This window comes from Diabrotica virgifera, chromosome 9 (assembly GCF_917563875.1).
Source record: "Diabrotica virgifera virgifera chromosome 9, PGI_DIABVI_V3a".
Classification (NCBI taxonomy): Eukaryota; Metazoa; Arthropoda; class Insecta; order Coleoptera; family Chrysomelidae; genus Diabrotica; species Diabrotica virgifera.
Genome location: NC_065451.1, coordinates 196,553,053 through 196,572,027, shown reverse-complemented (window position 1 = coordinate 196,572,027; position 18,975 = coordinate 196,553,053). Strand labels below are relative to the sequence as shown.

The 18,975-nt window shown below is 35.4% G+C and overlaps 1 protein-coding gene across 4 annotated transcripts in view; it reads left to right on the top strand.

Annotated features, from left to right (window-relative positions):
- Positions 1-18,975, top strand: part of LOC126891999 (transient receptor potential cation channel subfamily A member 1) — a 313,637-nt gene that overhangs the window by 255,722 nt on the left and 38,940 nt on the right. For 3 of the 4 annotated variants that reach the window (XM_050661382.1, XM_050661384.1, XM_050661385.1), the window contains 4 exons: positions 2,978-3,083; positions 8,817-8,995; positions 12,656-12,820; positions 13,888-14,002. In XM_050661382.1, the coding sequence (XP_050517339.1) occupies positions 2,978-3,083; positions 8,817-8,995; positions 12,656-12,820; positions 13,888-14,002 (565 nt within the window). The remainder of the gene's footprint in view (positions 1-2,977; positions 3,084-8,816; positions 8,996-12,655; positions 12,821-13,887; positions 14,003-18,975) is intronic. The other variant, XM_050661383.1, reaches the window with a different exon arrangement.

Sequence of the window (18,975 nt, the reverse complement as noted above, 5' to 3'; positions counted from 1 at the left end):
ACTTCATTTTTGTTTCATTTTTTTTTATAAACTGGATACATTTTTGCTAACAATATTCTTTTCGATCGAATACTTACTCTTTTTGGCGAAAAATCGCCTAAAAACATGTTTTTTTTTTGTTGAACGATTAACATTTTTACTCATAAATAACTCGAAAAGTGTTGAGTTTACCACTTCGGTGGTGACACTGAAAATTACACGGTATCGCCATATTTTACGTTGATTTACTGGGCTGTAACATATAGGTATTTGTTACACATGTCGCATTTACTAATTTTTTAAAGGGGGTCCCATTTCCAATTCTGCGGGGGGCCCCGACGGAGTTTGTTACGCCACTGGTAGTTCATTACAATTATTCAGAGGAGCAGCCAACAAAGTAACCATAGCCATTATGATATCCAACCTCCGATAGAAGAGGGAACTTTAAGAAGAAGATTAACTCTTTTACTTTGTTGTATCTTTATTTTTATATTGCTTCTCGAACAACTCGTTGAAGCGTTTAAGCAGAAGTTCCAGAAAGGTGATCAGCTTCTGACATACTTGAAGCAGTTTGAAGTATGTTCAATTTAAGTCACAATTACTTCACCAAAACTTTTTTTATGCTACGCCTACGGCGACGCAACACGACACGACGACGTACCACATCTGTAGAGGTTGGATGTCCAGGTGCCTTATTGTTCCTCTTAGCGCCACTTAGACTGAAATGCCACCGAGTTAATTAGAAACGATTCTCTGTGCCTACCTTCTATCTGTGCAACTCTCGCTTGCAAGCTAAAATTAATGCCCCCGTAGAATATAGAAGCTTTAACCACTAAGAATAACAGCGAGATCATTTCATTTTTGTGAAATCCTTCGAATGAGCAATACCTACTGTTTTACAGCTACATCGGTGCTCACGTTGGGCGCCATTTATTTGTGTAGCCTACCAAGTTGTACGGCGATAAGTGTTACTATTTATCAGAGCGTTTACCACCATAGATTAGGCACACTAATTGCCACCCGATATACAGCGGGTGGCAAAAATATCGATACAGCCCAATTACAAGACGAGAAAGTTAAGGAATCAGTTCAAATACAACTGAACGAAAATTTAATTTGGGAAAATATCGGTGAGAATGTCGATGAGGGCTTAAATAAAATCGTAGCAACAGTAAAAGAAATCTGTGTGAGAAATTTACAAGGCAGGTCAAAGCTGAAAAAGCAGGCTTGGATGACAGAAGATATACTGGATTTGATGGAACAACGGCGATTAGCGAAAAACAACGAAATACTGTATACCAGCATACAAAAAGAAATTCGACATAAAATACGAGAAGCAAGGAGTCAACATCTAGCCAAACAGTGTCAAGACATTGAAGAACTTGAAAACAAATATGACACGTTTAACATGTATAAAAAAGTGAAAGAAGCGGCTGGTATCTTCAATAAGAAACAAACTGCATTGCTACAAGATGAACATGGTAAAGTAATATTTGAAGTAGATGACAAACTTAAAGAATGGGAAAATTACGTTACGAACGTTAATAAAAGCCATACAATCATCAAAAGATGGCAGAGCGGGTGGTCCTGATGAAATTCCAACTGAAATATACAAGCTTATAAATGATAGCAATGTTTTAGAGGCTATAACTTCGTTTTTCAATACCATTTATACCAGCGGTCAACTTCCTAATGGCTGGTCTAATTCACTGTTTATAGCTCTACCTAAGAAGACAACAGCAAAAACCTGTGCTGATTAGAGAACCATCAGTTTGTTAAACAATTTATTGAAAATTTTTCTGAAGGTAATACATGGTCGTATCTACAATAAATGCGAGGAATACCTGGATGACACACAGTTTGTTTTATTGACTTCCAAAAGGCATTTGATCGTGTTAAGCACTCTATATTGATCGAAGCTCTAAAAGATATAGGCTTGGACGGCAGAGATGTTCGAATAATTGCAAATTTATATTGGAATCAAACAACATTAGTTTTAGAAGATGGTGTGGAATCACAGGCTCTTAATATTAAAGGAGGAGTACGACAGGGATGCCTCTTGTCACCACTGCTTTTCAACGTTTACTCCGAAAGAATTTTCAGAAAAGCTCTTTCTGAAAAACAAGAAGGAATACTTGTGAACGGTAAAGTCATCAATAATTTGCGATATGCGGATGATACAGTACTCCTAGATTCTAGTCAAGAAGATCTGCAAACACTACTTGATAGTGTCGTTGAGAGTTGTAGGGAGGCAGGTCTGGATCTGAGCAGGCTAGAGCCGCTTTTAGAAGGATGTCCAAGGTGTTATGTAACAGAGACCTAAAATTGGCATTGAGGATCCGCCTACTTCGCTGCTACGTGTTCTCGGTCTTACTTTATGGTGTCGAGTCCTGAACTGTGAATAAAATCGATCTAAATCGCCTTGAGGCTTTCGAAATGTGGTGCTATAGAAGAATTTTAAAAGTTTCCTGGGTGGAGAAGATTCGAAACTGCACAATACTAGAACGTCTCATCAAGACTACTGAGATCATAAAAAGCATCAAGCAGAGAAAGCTGGAATACTTCGGACATGTAATGAGAGGTCCCAAATATAGGTTGCTACAAAATATTATGCAAGGAAAAATAGCAGGCAAACGCGGACCAGGACGAAGAAGAACCTCATGGTTGAAGAACTTGTGAGATTGGTATGGTGTTGATACAAGCATGCTATTTAGGGTGGCAGTGAATAAAATTAGGATAGCTATGATGGTAACCAACGTTCTGAAAGGACATGGTACATGAAAAAGAACATTGCCACCCAATTTGGTTGTATACAAGTTCTTGGGCCTTGAGAATCAGAATAATCATCATACAAGATTATCCATTTTAAGATTAGCTTTTTATTTTGCGGTGTATTATCTTCGTCACTGTCAGTTAATGTAAAGACGCTACAGGAAAGCAGCTTCAAAACCACATGTTTTGAAAACACAACAGACTAACATTACTTTTATTTTTATAGATTAGGAGCAGATATCAACATAAAAGACGTTAATCGGAGGAATGTTCTACATCTGGTTGTGATGAACGGTGGAAGATTAGAGAAGTTCGCATCTGAAGTAAGTGAGGTAACTATTAGAGCTTTGCTTGATTAGTTTTTATTTTTAGTAGTGTTTTTCATATTCGTTCTACACACACTACCTGATTCGCTTAGCTGGATGGTAATCAGTAATGTAGAGAACGTAGGTTTGACTTACATATTTTAGCAATATCTAGGTATGTATTATTTAGATTTAGAATTTAGCTCTATGCAAAATAAAGTAGTTTGTATACGAAAAAAGGTTGCATGTATTTTATAGTAGGTACACACTTAGTGCCACCTTAAACCTTACGTTTAGTTTTATACAGTAATGGACGTTTATTAGAAAGCACTTGTTGCATATATTATATACTTTAGTACTCAGTCCACAACTAAACATAGATTGCGCTAACAGATTTCTATTTTTAGGGCATTCAAGGTTTAAAAATATTATAGGGTGTTAGGTTTCAAATTGGAACTTTACCCAAAAAAAGTTTAGGTGAACAAAAATGATTTTTTTCGTTAAAGTATAGGTATAATTTTATGAGATCATTGTTTAAAACTTGATTAAAACGTCAAAATTACAAAAAAAATGGTTTTATCCCTCAAAAATTCCTTTTATATCCATTATTTTGTTTATCTCTTAAAAAATATTGTATACGTTATTATACAGGGTGTCCCGAAAAGATTCATCATAAATTACACCACACATTCTGGGGTCAAAAATAATTCGGTTGAACCTAACTTACCTTAGTACAAATGTGCTCATATTAAAAAAATATAAAATGTGCTCATATAATAAAAAAAGTTAAAGCCCTTTAAAGTTACAATATGAAAATCGATTTTTTTGAATATATCGAAAATTATTAGAGATATTTTATTGAAAATGGATATGTATCATTCTTATGGCAGGAACATCTTAAAACAAAATTATAGTAAAATTTGTCCACTCCATAAAATTTTATGGGGGTTTTGTTCCCTTAAACCTCCCCCCAAACTTTTGTGTATCTTTCAATTAGTTCATTATTGTGGTACCATTATTTAAAGACAACGTTTTTAAAACTTTTTTGTCTCTTAGTATTTTTTTGATAAGCCCGTTTTATCGAGATTCGGCTTCTTTTTTAATATATTGACATAAAAATTTTATGGGGGTTTTGTTCCTTTAAACCCTCCAAATGTTTGTGTGCGTTCCAATTAAACTCTTATTGTGGTACCATTAGTTAAACACAGTGTTTTTAAAACTTTTTTGCATCTTAGTCTTTTTTTGATAAGTCACCTTTTATCGAGATGTGGCTTCTTTTTCAAAATATACCTAAAAATGTAAGTTATAATAAAAATAAATTTTCAGATTATTAACAGGTGTCGTCTATAATCATACTTAACCATAATATACAAATATGTGGTGGATTCGAAAAATATTCCAAATATCTTGATAAACACTGGTTTATCAAAAAAGTACTAAGAGGCAAAAAAGTTTAAAAACAGTGTGTTTAATTAATGGTTCCACAATAATAATTCAATTGGAACGTACACAAAAGTTCGGGGCTGTTAAAGGGAACAAAACACCCATAAAATTTTTATGGGGTGCACCAATTTCACTTCAAGTTTTTTTAAGATGTTGCTGCCATAAAAATTCCACATGTCCATTTTCATTAAAAAATCTCTAAGAGTTTTCGATATATGAAAAAAAAATCGATTTTCATTTTGTAACTTCAAAGGGCTGTAACTTTTTTTGTGTGCACTATTGTATATAGGTAAGTGAGGTTCAATCAACCTATTTTTGACCCCAGAATTTGTGGTATAATTTATGACCAATTTTTTCGTGACACCCTGTATAATACAACAATTAATGACGATTCATAATAATAGGAGATAATTTTAACGCACACATGGATCAATACAAGAAAGGGCATGAAATAATACGTGGGGGACTATATGGGACATGGAATAGTGAGACTGTGAGCAATAATTTAAGTTGCTTGTGCTGGAAATATCCGAGAGGACCACAAAAAAATATACATAGATTATGGGTAGGTATTATAAGTTGAGAAAAATTCGGAAGAAGATTAGATATAGGTAAAATGAAGAGGCTTGGTTGGTTATATAAGCTTCGAGAAACGATAAAGGAGAATAGGAAATTATATAAACAATGGCCAAGACGATCGGTCGAATACGCGAAAGTCGATAGTAGCGAAAGAAGATAGGTTGGAGAAGCGAAAGTAGTAGTACAATAAATATAAAAAGATAAAAAAAAAACAGATAGCTTAGATAGAGCCCAGATAGACAAGGCGAAAACGGCGGGTTCGTTGGGAAAAATATTCCCATGAGATTTTTTTGCATAATTATATTCGTGAGACATCCCAGAATATGGTTCAAGAAGTCGCCCACGTGAAAAGTGGGCCAAATTTTTTTGAACAATTTTTTTTAATCAAATTGCAAAAATCCATATTTTTGGCCCTGACAATTTTTTTGTAGGTTTTTTAGACCATTCTGGATAAAAAAGGCCTCTTATAATTTTTCTTTAAAGTTGATCGTTTTCGAGTTATAAGCAATTTAAAATTGAAAAAAACGAAAAATGGCGATTTTCAAGGCTTAATAACTCGGTTAAAAGCTTTTATTATGAAAGTCAGAAAGTGTCTAAATCAAAGTTTAATGTCCCCCTACAAGCTCCCGAAGAAATTTTTGTCATTATTTTATTACTAAGCTGTTATTTTTAAGTAATAATATTGAGCGCCATGCACGTGGTAGGCGGCCGTAAATGTGAGTGCAATTAAGATGCACAATTGGACTGCCGGAGTGGCATCTCTCTCGCACTCAGCATTTACGGCCGGCTACCACGTGCATGGCGCTCAATATTATTACTTAAAATTAACAGCTTAGTAAAAAAATAATGACAAATATTTCTTCGGGACCTTGTAGGGGGGGCATTAAACTTTTATTTAGTCACTTTCTGACTTTCATAATAATAACTTTTAACCGAGTTATTAAGCCTTGAAAATCGCCATTTTTCATTTTTTTCAATTTTAAATTGCTTATAACTCGAAAACGATCAACTTTAGAGAAAAATTATAAAAACCTTTTTTATCCAGAATGGTCCAAAAAACCTACAAAATTTTCCGGGCCAAAAATATTGATTTTTGCAATTTGGTTAAAAAAAATTGTTAAAAAAAATTTGTCCCACTTTTCACGTGGGCGACTTCTTGAACCTTATTCTGGGATGTCTCACGAATGTAATTATGCAAAGAAATCTCATGGGAATATTTTTCCCAACGAACCCGCCGTTTTCGTATTGTCTAAGAAAGCAAATTGGATTGCTTCCAACTGTAATCGGATGAGATATATCCGAGATGAAAATTGTAAATGATTAGTTCACGAAAAGAATATCAAAAGCACTGGAAAAGTAATTTGCCAGTTTATTAGGAAAACAAATTAACAAAAATCCAATGGAGCCAACAGCAATGGTCACCAATATCAAAAAACAAGGATCTGTTCAAGCACTTCAAAAAATAAAGACAGGTAACTCAGTTGGACCAAATGATATTTCCGTGGAAGTATGGACAACTTTAGGAGAAACAGAAAGTAGGACGAATTCCAGACGTATGGAGAAGGAGTATATTACTACCTGTTTATAAAAACAAGAGATACACAAACTATAGAGCCATCCCTAACATCCCTTGAACAGAACAGAAGAGATAACAATACGAAGATTGATGATAGGACACACAAGTTTGACACATCTTGTGACACATGTTATGTCCTCTACAGACCAACAATTATGCTCCCATTCCAGCGATATTCCTACTACTGTCAAGCACATCCTCCCAGAATGTCAACACTACCAGGCCACTCACATTGCCAACAATATAAACCACAGTTTTAAAGAACTTCTGAACTATTCAAGTCAACCAAAGATCCAAATAGACTTCTTAAAGCCTAAAGATTGTTTAACTAAATTTAATTCACATACTTTTGTTATTTCTTAACTATTGTAATAGGGCAGTCAATGAGGTTATTTGGCTCCGAATTCCATCCTACTACATCGATTTACTAGGTATTTTCACAGTAAGTAGGGAATAGCTCAAGAAACAAAGTCTACTCTATGTCGATGTGCACTTTTACCTTAGGACTGGTTCCCACCCCTTCTCGGGGGTGTAAAATTTTTTGGTTAAAATAACCACGTAAGTGACTAGAGAACCTAATTCTAAGCAAAAACTGATCAATAATTTTTTTGAAAACTCAATAAGTTTTGAGTTATTTGTGGTTGAAAATCGGCCGTTTTCATTGAAAAATGACACTTTTTCGGGCGGTTTTTTACGTATACCTTAAAATTTAGGCATCTAACGAAAAAATCTATACAAAACATTTTTGTAGCTCATAAAAAAACAAAGAGATTTGATCCTTCATATATCTTCTAGTTATATTACAAAAAGAGATATGGTAGGTGAGAAAAGTTTGTTTTTTGGTGCATGCTGAAATCGGTATATTCAACTTGAAATAAAAGAGAAACGGTCGATTTTAGTTGTATAATGCTACCAATACCTTTTGTAGTGATTGAAAAGACCTTTAGAATGAGCTACATTAAATGTCGATTACATTCAAAGTAAGCGAGATATGCTGCAAAAAAATTGATGACTAATGGAATTCAAAAAAAATGTGAAGTACATTTAACCCCTCATCCATCAGAATTTAAATGCATCGTTTTCCTTTTATAATACTTTTTATTATAGTGTTATTTCTATGTTCAAAAAGTTGGACGGGTTTAAAATGGATAGTTTTTGAAAAAAATAAGATCAAATTATAGAGCGCATTTTTAAATTTTCTTAAGAATCTTCCTTTTTCTCAATGTAACTCGAAAATGATAAGAGATACGAAAAAAAATACCACACAAAAATGTAGGATTTTGTTAAGTAAAAATTTTTTTTTGTTTCATTATTGTATCTCTTATCATTTTCAAGTTACATGTAGAAAAAGATGATTTTTAAGGAAATCTAAAAATGCGCTCTATAAATTGATCTTATTTTTTTTTTTCAAAAACCATTCATTTTAAACCCGTCCAACTTTTTGAACCCGTCCATAATACTATAATAAAAGGTATTGTAGAAGTAAAATGATGTATTAAAATTCTGGTGGATGAGAGGTTAAATATACTTCTCATTTTTTCTTAAAAAACATTAATCATCAATTTTTTGCAGCATATCTCGCTTAGTTTGAATGCAATATACCTTTAATATTGCTCATTTTAAAGATCCTTTTAAGCACTACAAAAGATGTTGGTAAAATTATACACCTAAAATCGACCGTTTGTCTGTTATTTCAAGTTGAATACAACGATTTGAGCATGCACCAAAAAAAAAACTATTTTCACCTACCATATCTCTTTTTATATTATAACTAGAAGATGTATGAAGAAACTAGTCTTTTTGGCTTTTTATAGAACAGTTTTTGCTTACAATTAAGTTCTCTAGCCACTTCCGTGGTTATTTTAACCAAGAAATTTTCTACCCCCGAGAAGGGGTGGGAACCACCCCCCAAGATAAAAGCACACATCGGCATAGGGTAGACTTTGAATTAGGAGATAAGTAGAGGCTATTCCCAAAATTTCATTAAAATCCTTGCAGTATGATAGAATTCGGAGGTAATATCCTATTTTTCGACATTTAATGATGTCGACACACGTTAATTCGAAATAAAAAAAAAGGTTTAAAGGTACATATTTTTAACAAGTAAATATAGTTATCCTTTTTTGAGCCAATTTTCCTTAAGTTGTTTATATTTTTAACAGGCGAAATCAAAAGAAAGTCTGCTGCAGCTCCTTAACGAAAAAGACATTAATGGATGCTCTCCGCTACACTACGCCAGCCGTGAAGGGCACATAAGGAGTTTGGAAAATCTTATCCGCTTGGGAGCATGTATCAATCTGAAAAATAATAACAACGAAAGTCCTCTTCACTTCGCTGCTAGGTAAGTAGTTTTAAAAGAAACTGTAATATTAATCATGTGTTAAATTTTTCACATTCAAAAAACAATATTATAACCCTCAGTAACAGCTCCTACTTCTGGCTTTACCCCATACAGACTTTATTTCTCGCCTCTCTAATTTCTCCCGTAGGCCGTAGAGAACGAACGATCTCTTATTCTCTCTTAATATACATTCTCTCGAATATACTATTAATGAGATACAGGGGAAAAACGAGAAAATTAAGTCTAATTTTTAATTTCAAATATCTTATTCAAAAGAACCGAAATACATTTTTCATACTTATTTAGGTGAAACGATGACCACCAACAAACTAACGACCAGACTCATAGTTCAGAGAAATAAGGAAAAAAAATATCGTGTTGGTGACACATCCCCCTCCAGGCTGAAACCAAATTTTTCGAGTAATATGGTCATCTATAATAATAACCTGTATGTTTCCTGCAGCCGATTTTGATGATATACATAGATATAAACAAATGAAGATCAAAAAACGGTAAATTTTCGCTTTTTTCGTCTATAACCAAAAAGTTAAGTATTTTAAACAAATTTGAGAGTTTTAAACTCATAAACCGTATAAAAAACTTCAATATGGCGTTCGCTGAATATGTCTATCCTTATTGGTTACTTAGAAAATTGCCAAATAAATCATAAATTTTGATTTTTTTTAAATATTCATAACTTATGTAAAAATTAACTTAGAACCTTCTTATTACATGGAATGCTGAGACTAATGGTGCTTAAAGTATACCCTAAATTCCAAAGCAATTGGTCACATAGTTTAAAAGTTATTTAATTTGTTTATCCAAAATTAATTTTTTTTGCAACACTGTAAGTCAGAAAATGATGAAGTTACAGTAATATTTTGGATAGTTTATGAAAGAAGGAAATTTACAGTATTAATTTAATAAAAAAAAAATGACAAAAAATAATTATAAATATTGCAAAATAATTTTGCAAAAACATGTGAATTAAAAAAAATGGGGGGGCTAACTTTGTCCCTAAATGTCCTAGAACAGTTGTTTTTCTTTCTAAATGTGTATAAAAATTCAGTCTTTCTAAATATGAAAAAATAATTTTTCTAGGGGTAACGGTTAAAAAGTTATTCTAATTGTTTATAAGTAAGCAAAGAAAGGACATGTTTTTGCAAAATAATTTTACACTGTTTAAAATTATTTTTTGTCATTTATTTTTAATTAAGGTAATAGTATAAATGTTCTTCTTTCATAAACTGTCAGAAATATTATTGTAACCTCATAATTTTCTGACTTATAGTGTTGCAAAAAAAATGAATTTGGGAAAAATAAATTAAATAACTTTTAAACTATTTGACCAATTGCTTTGAAATTTAAAATATAATTTAAGTACAAGAAGTCTCGGCATTCCGTGTAAGAAGAAGATTCTAAGTTAATTTTTACCTAAGTTACGAATATTTATAAAAACTCAATATTTATGATTTATTTTGCAATTTTCTAAGCAACCAATAAGGTTGGACATATTCAGCGAATGCCATATTGATGTTTTTTATACGATTTATGAGTTTCTTACTCTCAAATTTGTTTAAAGTGCTTAACTTTTTGGTAAAAGACGAAAAAAGCGATAATTTACCGTTTTTCGATCTTCATTTGTTTATAACTATGTATATCATCAAAATCGGCTGCAGGAAACATATAGGTTAATAATATAGATGTCCATACTACTCAAAAAATTTGGTTTCGGCCTGGAGGGGGATGTGTCACGAGAAAAACCTTATTTCTCTGGACTATCAGGATTACTGCATAATAGTTTGTTAAAAGGTTCAAATGGCACCAATTGTGCTGGAATCGGGTATATTTAGTTAGATGTGTTAGTTGATAGCAGGTAGGATTCTTACAGTTCTGGATGGCGAATGCGTAGGAGGCGGAGCTTGTGCTGAGAGTAGAGATGCATCAAGTCAAACTAGTTCGATTTTATTCAACAAACTTGACTTGACTTGAAAACCAAACTTTTTTTGTAAAAAAGTTTGACTTGACTTGATTTCAATATCTTTAGGTTTGACTTAAAATCAAACTTCTTCAAACAGTTTGAAGTTTGAATATCATATTGCGCAACGTGTTTATTTAAAATTCTAATTGAGAGCGTACCGACTTTTATTTTGACTTATTTGGATAGGACTGAATCTGCTACTTCGCAAATTAGTTTGTAGTTCATATTGTTAAGAAATATATGCTTGGCTTGTTTCTTACGTTCGCTTTGAAGTGTGTGCTTTGTGAAATAATATCTGAACCTGAATATTTTTCGGCTCAGAATAAGTACCAGATCAAATTGAGTCTGATTTTGAAGGTATTCCCAGTGCAAAAATTAAGAGAAAAAATCGGCATACTTGTATTATGTAAAAATAAAAGAACAGCGTTATAAAATGACAAATAGTGAACTAATTCTTTAAGACAACATTGTAAAGTTGCAAAAAATGCATAAAACCTGCTCTATCAAAAATATAATATATTTTGTTTTTCCTTCATAAATTTGTGTTAAAGGGGCCGTTCAAGTATTACGAAACGCAATTTTTGAAGCTCTTACAACCTCTTTATCCCATCTGTATCTTTTCATCTTTTGTTGTGAAGAAAGGTCCAGCTATTTATTGCAAACACGTGTTACTGTGCTTGATCTGGTTAATACAAATTTTAAGATTGTTTCACTTGAATACTATTGTCGTACTGTAACATGAGCGGAGCGTGAGGGGGCAATATAATACAATCCAGGGGTTCTATGTAAAATATAAACGAAAGTTGGGAGATTGTGATTCCGTAGTTTTTTTATTTAAGTTAAAAAACAATGTTACGTAAAGCGCTGTTCCTCCCCCCCCCCCACAAAGCGCCGTAACACGTTTTACATGGCGCCACTACCCCCCAACTTGCGTTACTACGTAATACTTGAAAGCTTCCAAAGTAGATTAAATTACACTTGGTATGATAAAAAAACTATTCCACGAACTCTTTGTTTTAATCTAGTAACACTCGAATATAAAAAAGTTATATCGATAAAACAAAATTTGCCAGCAAGCAATTCTAAGCATACAGGAATCATTTTCAAAAAAATTACCCTATTTTGATTATAATCGCTTCCTGTACCAAGATATTTTTATGTGGCACTCATTGTATTATTAATTTTCTTATCTTAATTGGCAACTAACATGTCAATCTCGACAAAAAAGTGTATCTACTAAATAAATTATTTTCCAAACTCTTTCAAACTAGTTTGACAAACAGTTTGAATTTTCAAACCTGTACGTTTGACCAGTTTGACTTGAGTTGAATTATTTGTCAGAAGGATTGACTTGAGTTTGACTTGAACTTAAGTCAAACTCAAGTCAAGTTCAAACATTCAAGTCAAACGTGTGCAACTCTAGCTGAGAGTGGGTATATTTTGTAAAATCGCTACCTGGACGTAGACGTATATCCCGGATGGCCAATCTTAGGAAGTGGACTGATCTAACGTTAACTGATCTATTTCGAGCTGCTGTAAATAGAATAAGATGGGTCAATGTGGTCATCAACATCACTAGAAGACACCTTCAGAAGAAGAATTAAATTAAAATGATATATGTATTTGTCTTCAATTTTTGTTTTCTCGGGTTTTAATTTATTTTTATAATATATTTGCAGGTATGGTCGCTACAACACTGTCAGAGAACTACTGGATTCCGAAAAAGGAACCTTTATTATCAACGAGAGCGATGGTGGAGGACTGACACCCCTACACATAGCTTCTCAACAAGGACACACTAGGGTAGTTCAACTTTTGCTCAATAGAGGAGCTCTCCTGCACAGGTAATATTATAACCACAAGTCGTCATCATCATTATCATCTAGCCTTCTGTGTCCACATTTTTCCTAGTCGGCTATCCGATGTGGACCTTGAATGTTCAATGATTTCTCTTAAACTGTCTCCATCTTTCTCTATCCTCTGCAACTTTGAAGCAAAGGTTTAGTGGAGCTTCGACCTCTTTTGTGATGTCATCCAGGGGCGGCTCGTCGGGATAGGCAAGGTAGGCACCGCCTAACCTTTTCAAATGTACAACACCCTGTATATGTCAAAAAATCATAATTTAAAAATAAAAATCGACCTGTTTCGGGATTTCTCTCCAAAATCTCCCATTCTCGAAGAAATTAATTTATTTCATAATTATTTATTAATATAAATTACTTATTTTAAATTTGTAATTTATAAATTTTGACACTATACCCAATACCTAAGTATCTAAAATAAAAAGAGCTACTTTTTAATTTCTCTTCGAAGTTGTAATTATTGTACGCTCCTCGTAGTAGTGCTACTCACTTCTATTATGGCACTACCCTATAGTCAGGCACTTTTTAAATCCGCCTAAAGAACAGAACAGAATTATATGCGTCTCTAATTCTTTACGCTAAGCACAGCGCTGTAACTGTGGCTTGTCTAGCCGTAGTGGACGAGAATTTCCGGAAACTTTTTGGGGATAGGTTAGACTCCATTTTTTGCGCCTTCGACAATGGTTGTCCCGAGCTTCATCTCGGGATAGACACCCTGTATATGGCAAAAAATCATAATTTAAAAATAAAAATCGACCTGTTTCGGAATTTCTCTCCAAAATATCCCATTCTCGAAAAAATGAATTTATTTCATAATTTTGCCCCTCACTATATATAGAAGTAAATTTTCTTTATTCGCTCCACAAAATTCATAAAATCCGTTCTAAATCTTGTTTTTGAATTCATTTCATAAGAATTTTCCCGTAGGATTTCTTTGCATATGTTTGCTCTTTAAACGCTGAATAGAAGTAAGATTTTACTATAATATCGAAGCAGTTTTTTTAGATCATTTGTGTCTCGTAAAATCATGAATATTCCTTTATTCACAGGGACCACAACGGCAGAAATCCATTACATCTTGCAGCTATGAACGGGTATACTCAGACGATTGAATTGTTACTGTCAGTGCATTCCCATTTGCTTGATCAAACTGATAAGGATGGGGTAAGTCAGAAACTGTAAAATCCAGAATTTATTCAGTTGTTATCCAGAGATACTCGTAGTTCTAAGAAATGAGATAAGAAATATTTTCAAGGAAATGTTTGGTGAATTCATATGAGTGAAAAGTATAGTACGAGCTCCCACTGCAAAATCACTACGTTTAACAATAGGAGAGTACATTGATAACAGGTTGCCAGTCAAAAAGTGGCCGCAAATGGCGCAAATAGTTTTAATTAAATTAATATTAATTCATTTAAAAAAAATTCGTTGATGACGTAGATGCATGTTTTTTTATGAAATTAAAGCTATTTTTTTCTGATGATATAAAAGATGATAAAAGGTATCCAGCTATTAAAATCGCGAGGTATCAGAGATAAAGTGAAAGAGATCTAGCGCGCAATGCCACTGGTTTGACAAAATGACTTCTCTAACAACTTATATTACACCTAAAATATCATAAAGCTCCAGGAAGTGATGGTATATCCGCGGAACTTATTAAATATGGAGGTGCTACTCTGACTAATCAAATATATAAAATAATGCTGAAAGCCTGGAATGAGGACCAAATCCCGGAAGATTGGTGTATTGGAATCGTTTGCCCGTTACACAAAAAGGGTGATCAATTGGAATGTAGAATTTATAGGGGAATAACCCTCCTTAATACAGCTTACAAAATATTTTCGAGTATCTTATATGGTCGCCTAAGTGCACATTCAGAGGAGCTTCTTGGAGAATATTGTAGCGGTTATTTGTGTAATTACTTCTAATTACAATAAAACTAGCGGTTCGTAATTTATATACGACTTTATTTTTTATTTACACAAGTTTACTTTACAAACTTTAGCTTAAGACTAACTCTATTTACAAATATGTCCTATTTATATATGCGATACAGATATTCCAGAAATATCTATATATCTCCAGCTATGTCCATGTGACCGCTTGCACGTCATCGGCGCTGCATCGGCGTATCTCGAAACATCGATAGTGTTCTGTCTGTCCGGAGACGGGAGCTGGTATACGAGGGTAGGTCAATAATTATTTTGTTACACTGCTCCCCTCTTAAGATCTGAGCGTCCCGATCAGCAACTCTAGATGGCCCAGGATGGCGGAATCTACAGGATTCTCCAGCTCTGCATACACCCCTAGAAAAGAAGTAACAGTCTACTGTCTTTGAAGGGTATGACATCTTCGGGTTCATGCAACACACAGTAATCCGTACGCCAGTTTCTCTGAAGATCACTTCCAGCATGCTTCTCACAATCTTCCAATCCAGATTTTCTACTGCATGGCCAATTTTTGGTAAAGCCAAATCTTTGATGTCATAATTACAGACCATTTTCTTCAAATTAGTTAGAGCACGCCATATGTTCTCGTAGCTTGGCGTGTCCGTATAAGACTTCCTGGTCACTATATACAGCAAAGATCGAGGACCATCTTCCAATCGCAATACTCTTCCAATTTTAGGTTGTTGATTCCTTAACTCGTCCAGGCGGCCGAACTTTCTATTGAATACGGACGAGATTCCTTTAGTCATCTCGAGGTCTTGTGCAACACAGTGGGCTAGAGAGACGTTTTCTGGAACACCAAACAGATCTTGCTGAACTTCTGTGGTCACGCCGAATCTAGCACTCTTTCTTTCTGCGTAATTTGACATAAATTCCTTAAAACTTGGCTGTGGTGCATCTTTCATCTCCTGTTGGAGGACTCGGGCTTCCTCTGTTTCATTTGAGCCAGCATATGGTGCAAGACGATTTATGTGAATAACTTTTGGTTTACCGTTTGGTAACTTCTTAATTCTGTATATTACGTCATTTATTTTCTTCTTAACTTCATACGGACCTTCCCATTGTCTTTGCAGTTTAGGACACAGGCCTCGACGACGTTGTGGATTATAAAGCCAGACAAGATCACCTACTTCGAAGCTTTCATTCTTGCAGCGAGAATCATATTGATCTTTCATTCTGTCACTGGCTATCTGGATGTGTTGTCGGGCAAGTTCATGAATGTTGTTCATTCGTAACTTCAGGCGGTCTACGTATTCTTCGCCTGCAACATATTCCTCGGAAGGTCTGCAGCCAAACTCTAGGTCGCAGGGCAAACGAACTTCACGACCCAACATCAGGCAGGTTGGTGTTTGACCTGTAGTTTCATTCACGGCCGAGCGGTAGGCCATCAGGAATAAATGAATGTGTTGGTCCCAATCTCGCTGATGTTCAGATACAACTTTGGACAAGTGTTTACCCATCGTTCGGTTCATCCTCTCGACCATTCCATCTGATTGAGGATGCAGGGGTGTTGTTCTGGTCTTATTGGCACCAATCAATTTACAAACGTTTTGGAAAAGAGCTGACTCAAAGTTTCGCCCTTGGTCGGAGTGGATCTCCAAGGGAACACCAAATCGGCTGAAGAATTCTTTAACAAGTACCTCTGCAACGGTAGCAGCTTCTTGATTCGGTAATGCATAGGCTTCGGTCCATTTCGTAAAATAGTCCATGGCTACCAGAATGTATTTATTTCCAGCATCGGTTTCTGGAAATGGACCTGCAATGTCGATTGCTACTCTTTCCATAGGACTTCCAACATTGTACTGTCTCATGGGTGCTCTCTTTTTACCAACTGGACCATTACCGGATGCACACAGTTCACATTTCCGGCACCATCTTCTTACATCATCTTTACAGTTCACCCAATAGAACCGTTCTCGAACCTTTTGCAGAGTCTTCGTAATACCAAAGTGTCCACCTGATGTACCGTCATGCAACTGACGCAATACTTCTGACACTTTACTTTTAGGTACAATCAACTGAAGCTTAGATTCTGTACCATCACCGTTCTCAAAGGTTCTGTACAGAAGATCATCTTTTAGTATCAGGCAATTCCATTGGCTCCAGTAGGCCTTGACTTCCGGACTACATGCACTAATGTTTTGCCAACTAGGTCTCTCACCTCGACGCATCCAATCCAATACTCTTTTTATACATGGATCGTCTTCTTGGGCTTCTTGTAACTGTTGTGGCTGCCATTGCTCATTAACGACGGTGGTTCGTCTCACGGGGCAAAATCGTTCCTCTAATTTGGCACAGTGATTACAATTTGCACTACATGGTCGTCTCGAAAGGGCATCAGCATTTGAATGAACTCTTCCGGTCCTGTGTTCTATCTCATAATCATATTCTTGAAGTCGTTCTAACCATCTTGCCATCTGGCCCTCTGGATTACGGAATTGTATGAGCCATTTTAGAGCAGCGTGATCTGTTCGAAGAAGGAACTTTCTGCCGTACAAGTATTTATGGAAATGTTCGCAAGCCTTCACTACACCCAGCAGTTCTCTTCTGGTAACGCAATAGTTTCTTTCTGGTTTCGACAGGACTTTGCTGAAATAAGCGATGACTTTTTCCTGTCCATCCTGGATTTGTGAGAGAACAGCTCCTATGGCACTGTTGCTAGCATCGGTATCCAAAACAAATTTTCCTGCCTGTCCCGGGTAGCTTAATATCGGTGCACTGATCAGAGCCCTTTGTAGTTGTTCGAAAGCTTTTTGACACTCCTCACTCCATGTATATTCTTTGCCCTCCTCCGTCAACTTTGTTAGGGGCTTGGAGATATTGGCAAATCCTTTGACAAATCGTCGGTAATATGTACATAGGCCAAGGAAACTTCTAATTTCATGTTTATCTTTTGGTACTGGCCAATCTTTAATTGCATCAATCTTTTCAGGATCAGCTGTTACACCATTACTCGATACAATATGTCCTAAGTACTTAACTTCTCGTCGAAACATGTGACATTTCTTCGGACTTAACTTCAAGTTCGCTGCCCTCAATCGTTGAAAGACGTCTATTAGATTCTTGGCATGTTCATCAAAGGACCTTCCAACCACAATTACATCATCCAAGTAAACCAGGCATGTTTTCCATGTTAGACCTCTTAAAACTGCCTCCATTAATCTTTCAAATGTAGCAGGGGCATTACATAAACCAAACGGCATAGCCGTAAACTGCCAAAGCCCTGATCCTATCGAAAATGCGGTTTTCTCCCGATCGGCTGGCTCCATGTCTACTTGCCAATATCCACTTTTTAAATCGAGTGTGGAAAACCAACGAGAACCGGAGAGAGTATCCAATGTATCGTCTATTCTGGGCAAAGGATAACTATCTTTTTTTGTTACCGCATTGAGCTGGCGGTAGTCGATACAAAAACGCGTTGAACCATCTTTCTTCTTTACCAGAACTACTGGTGATGTCCATGGACTGTTCGATGGTTCAATTACCCCTTGTTTGTCCATATCCTTGATAATCTCTTCGGCTTCATCTCTTTTCGCAAATGGAAGTCGTCTAGGCCGTTGTCTGATTGGCTGAGCGTCTCCGGTATTTATTTTATGCGTTACTATGCTTGTTTTTCCCTTATCCTTCGTGTCAATAGCAAAAACATCTTGATACTCTATCAGCATAGATGTCACTTTTTCCGTTCGTTCATGATCAAGATCTTGGCATCTTTCAATGATCATCTCAACAAGCTCCTTTGGATACTTCGCCTTCGATGATTTCTCATTGGTATTCACAGAGCAAATTGAAGCCACGGGAACACACTGCCCGATCAAAGCTCCTCTACTTAACTTGATAGCAGTTTCCCTTAAATTCATAACTCTTACAGGGATCGCATCTCGAACTTTTACCAAAGTTTTCGCCGTTAGGAACTCGACATTATCCACATCTTCGACCATCCTTAAACTTCCCTCTCGGCAGTGTCCATCAAGCATGGTCATCAGAATTTTCTCACTATTACCGGGTATGGTTACGTCGCATGTAGTAAGTAAGCGGATGACATCTTCTTTGTCGTCGTGAAAGGGCAACTCTTCACCATTGATCTTGAGAACTCCATTTTGAACATCCAATATTGCCCCCACTTTCCTTAGTACGTCCATCCCCAATATGAATTCGTCGGAGATCTCGGCAATTAATACTTGATGTTCA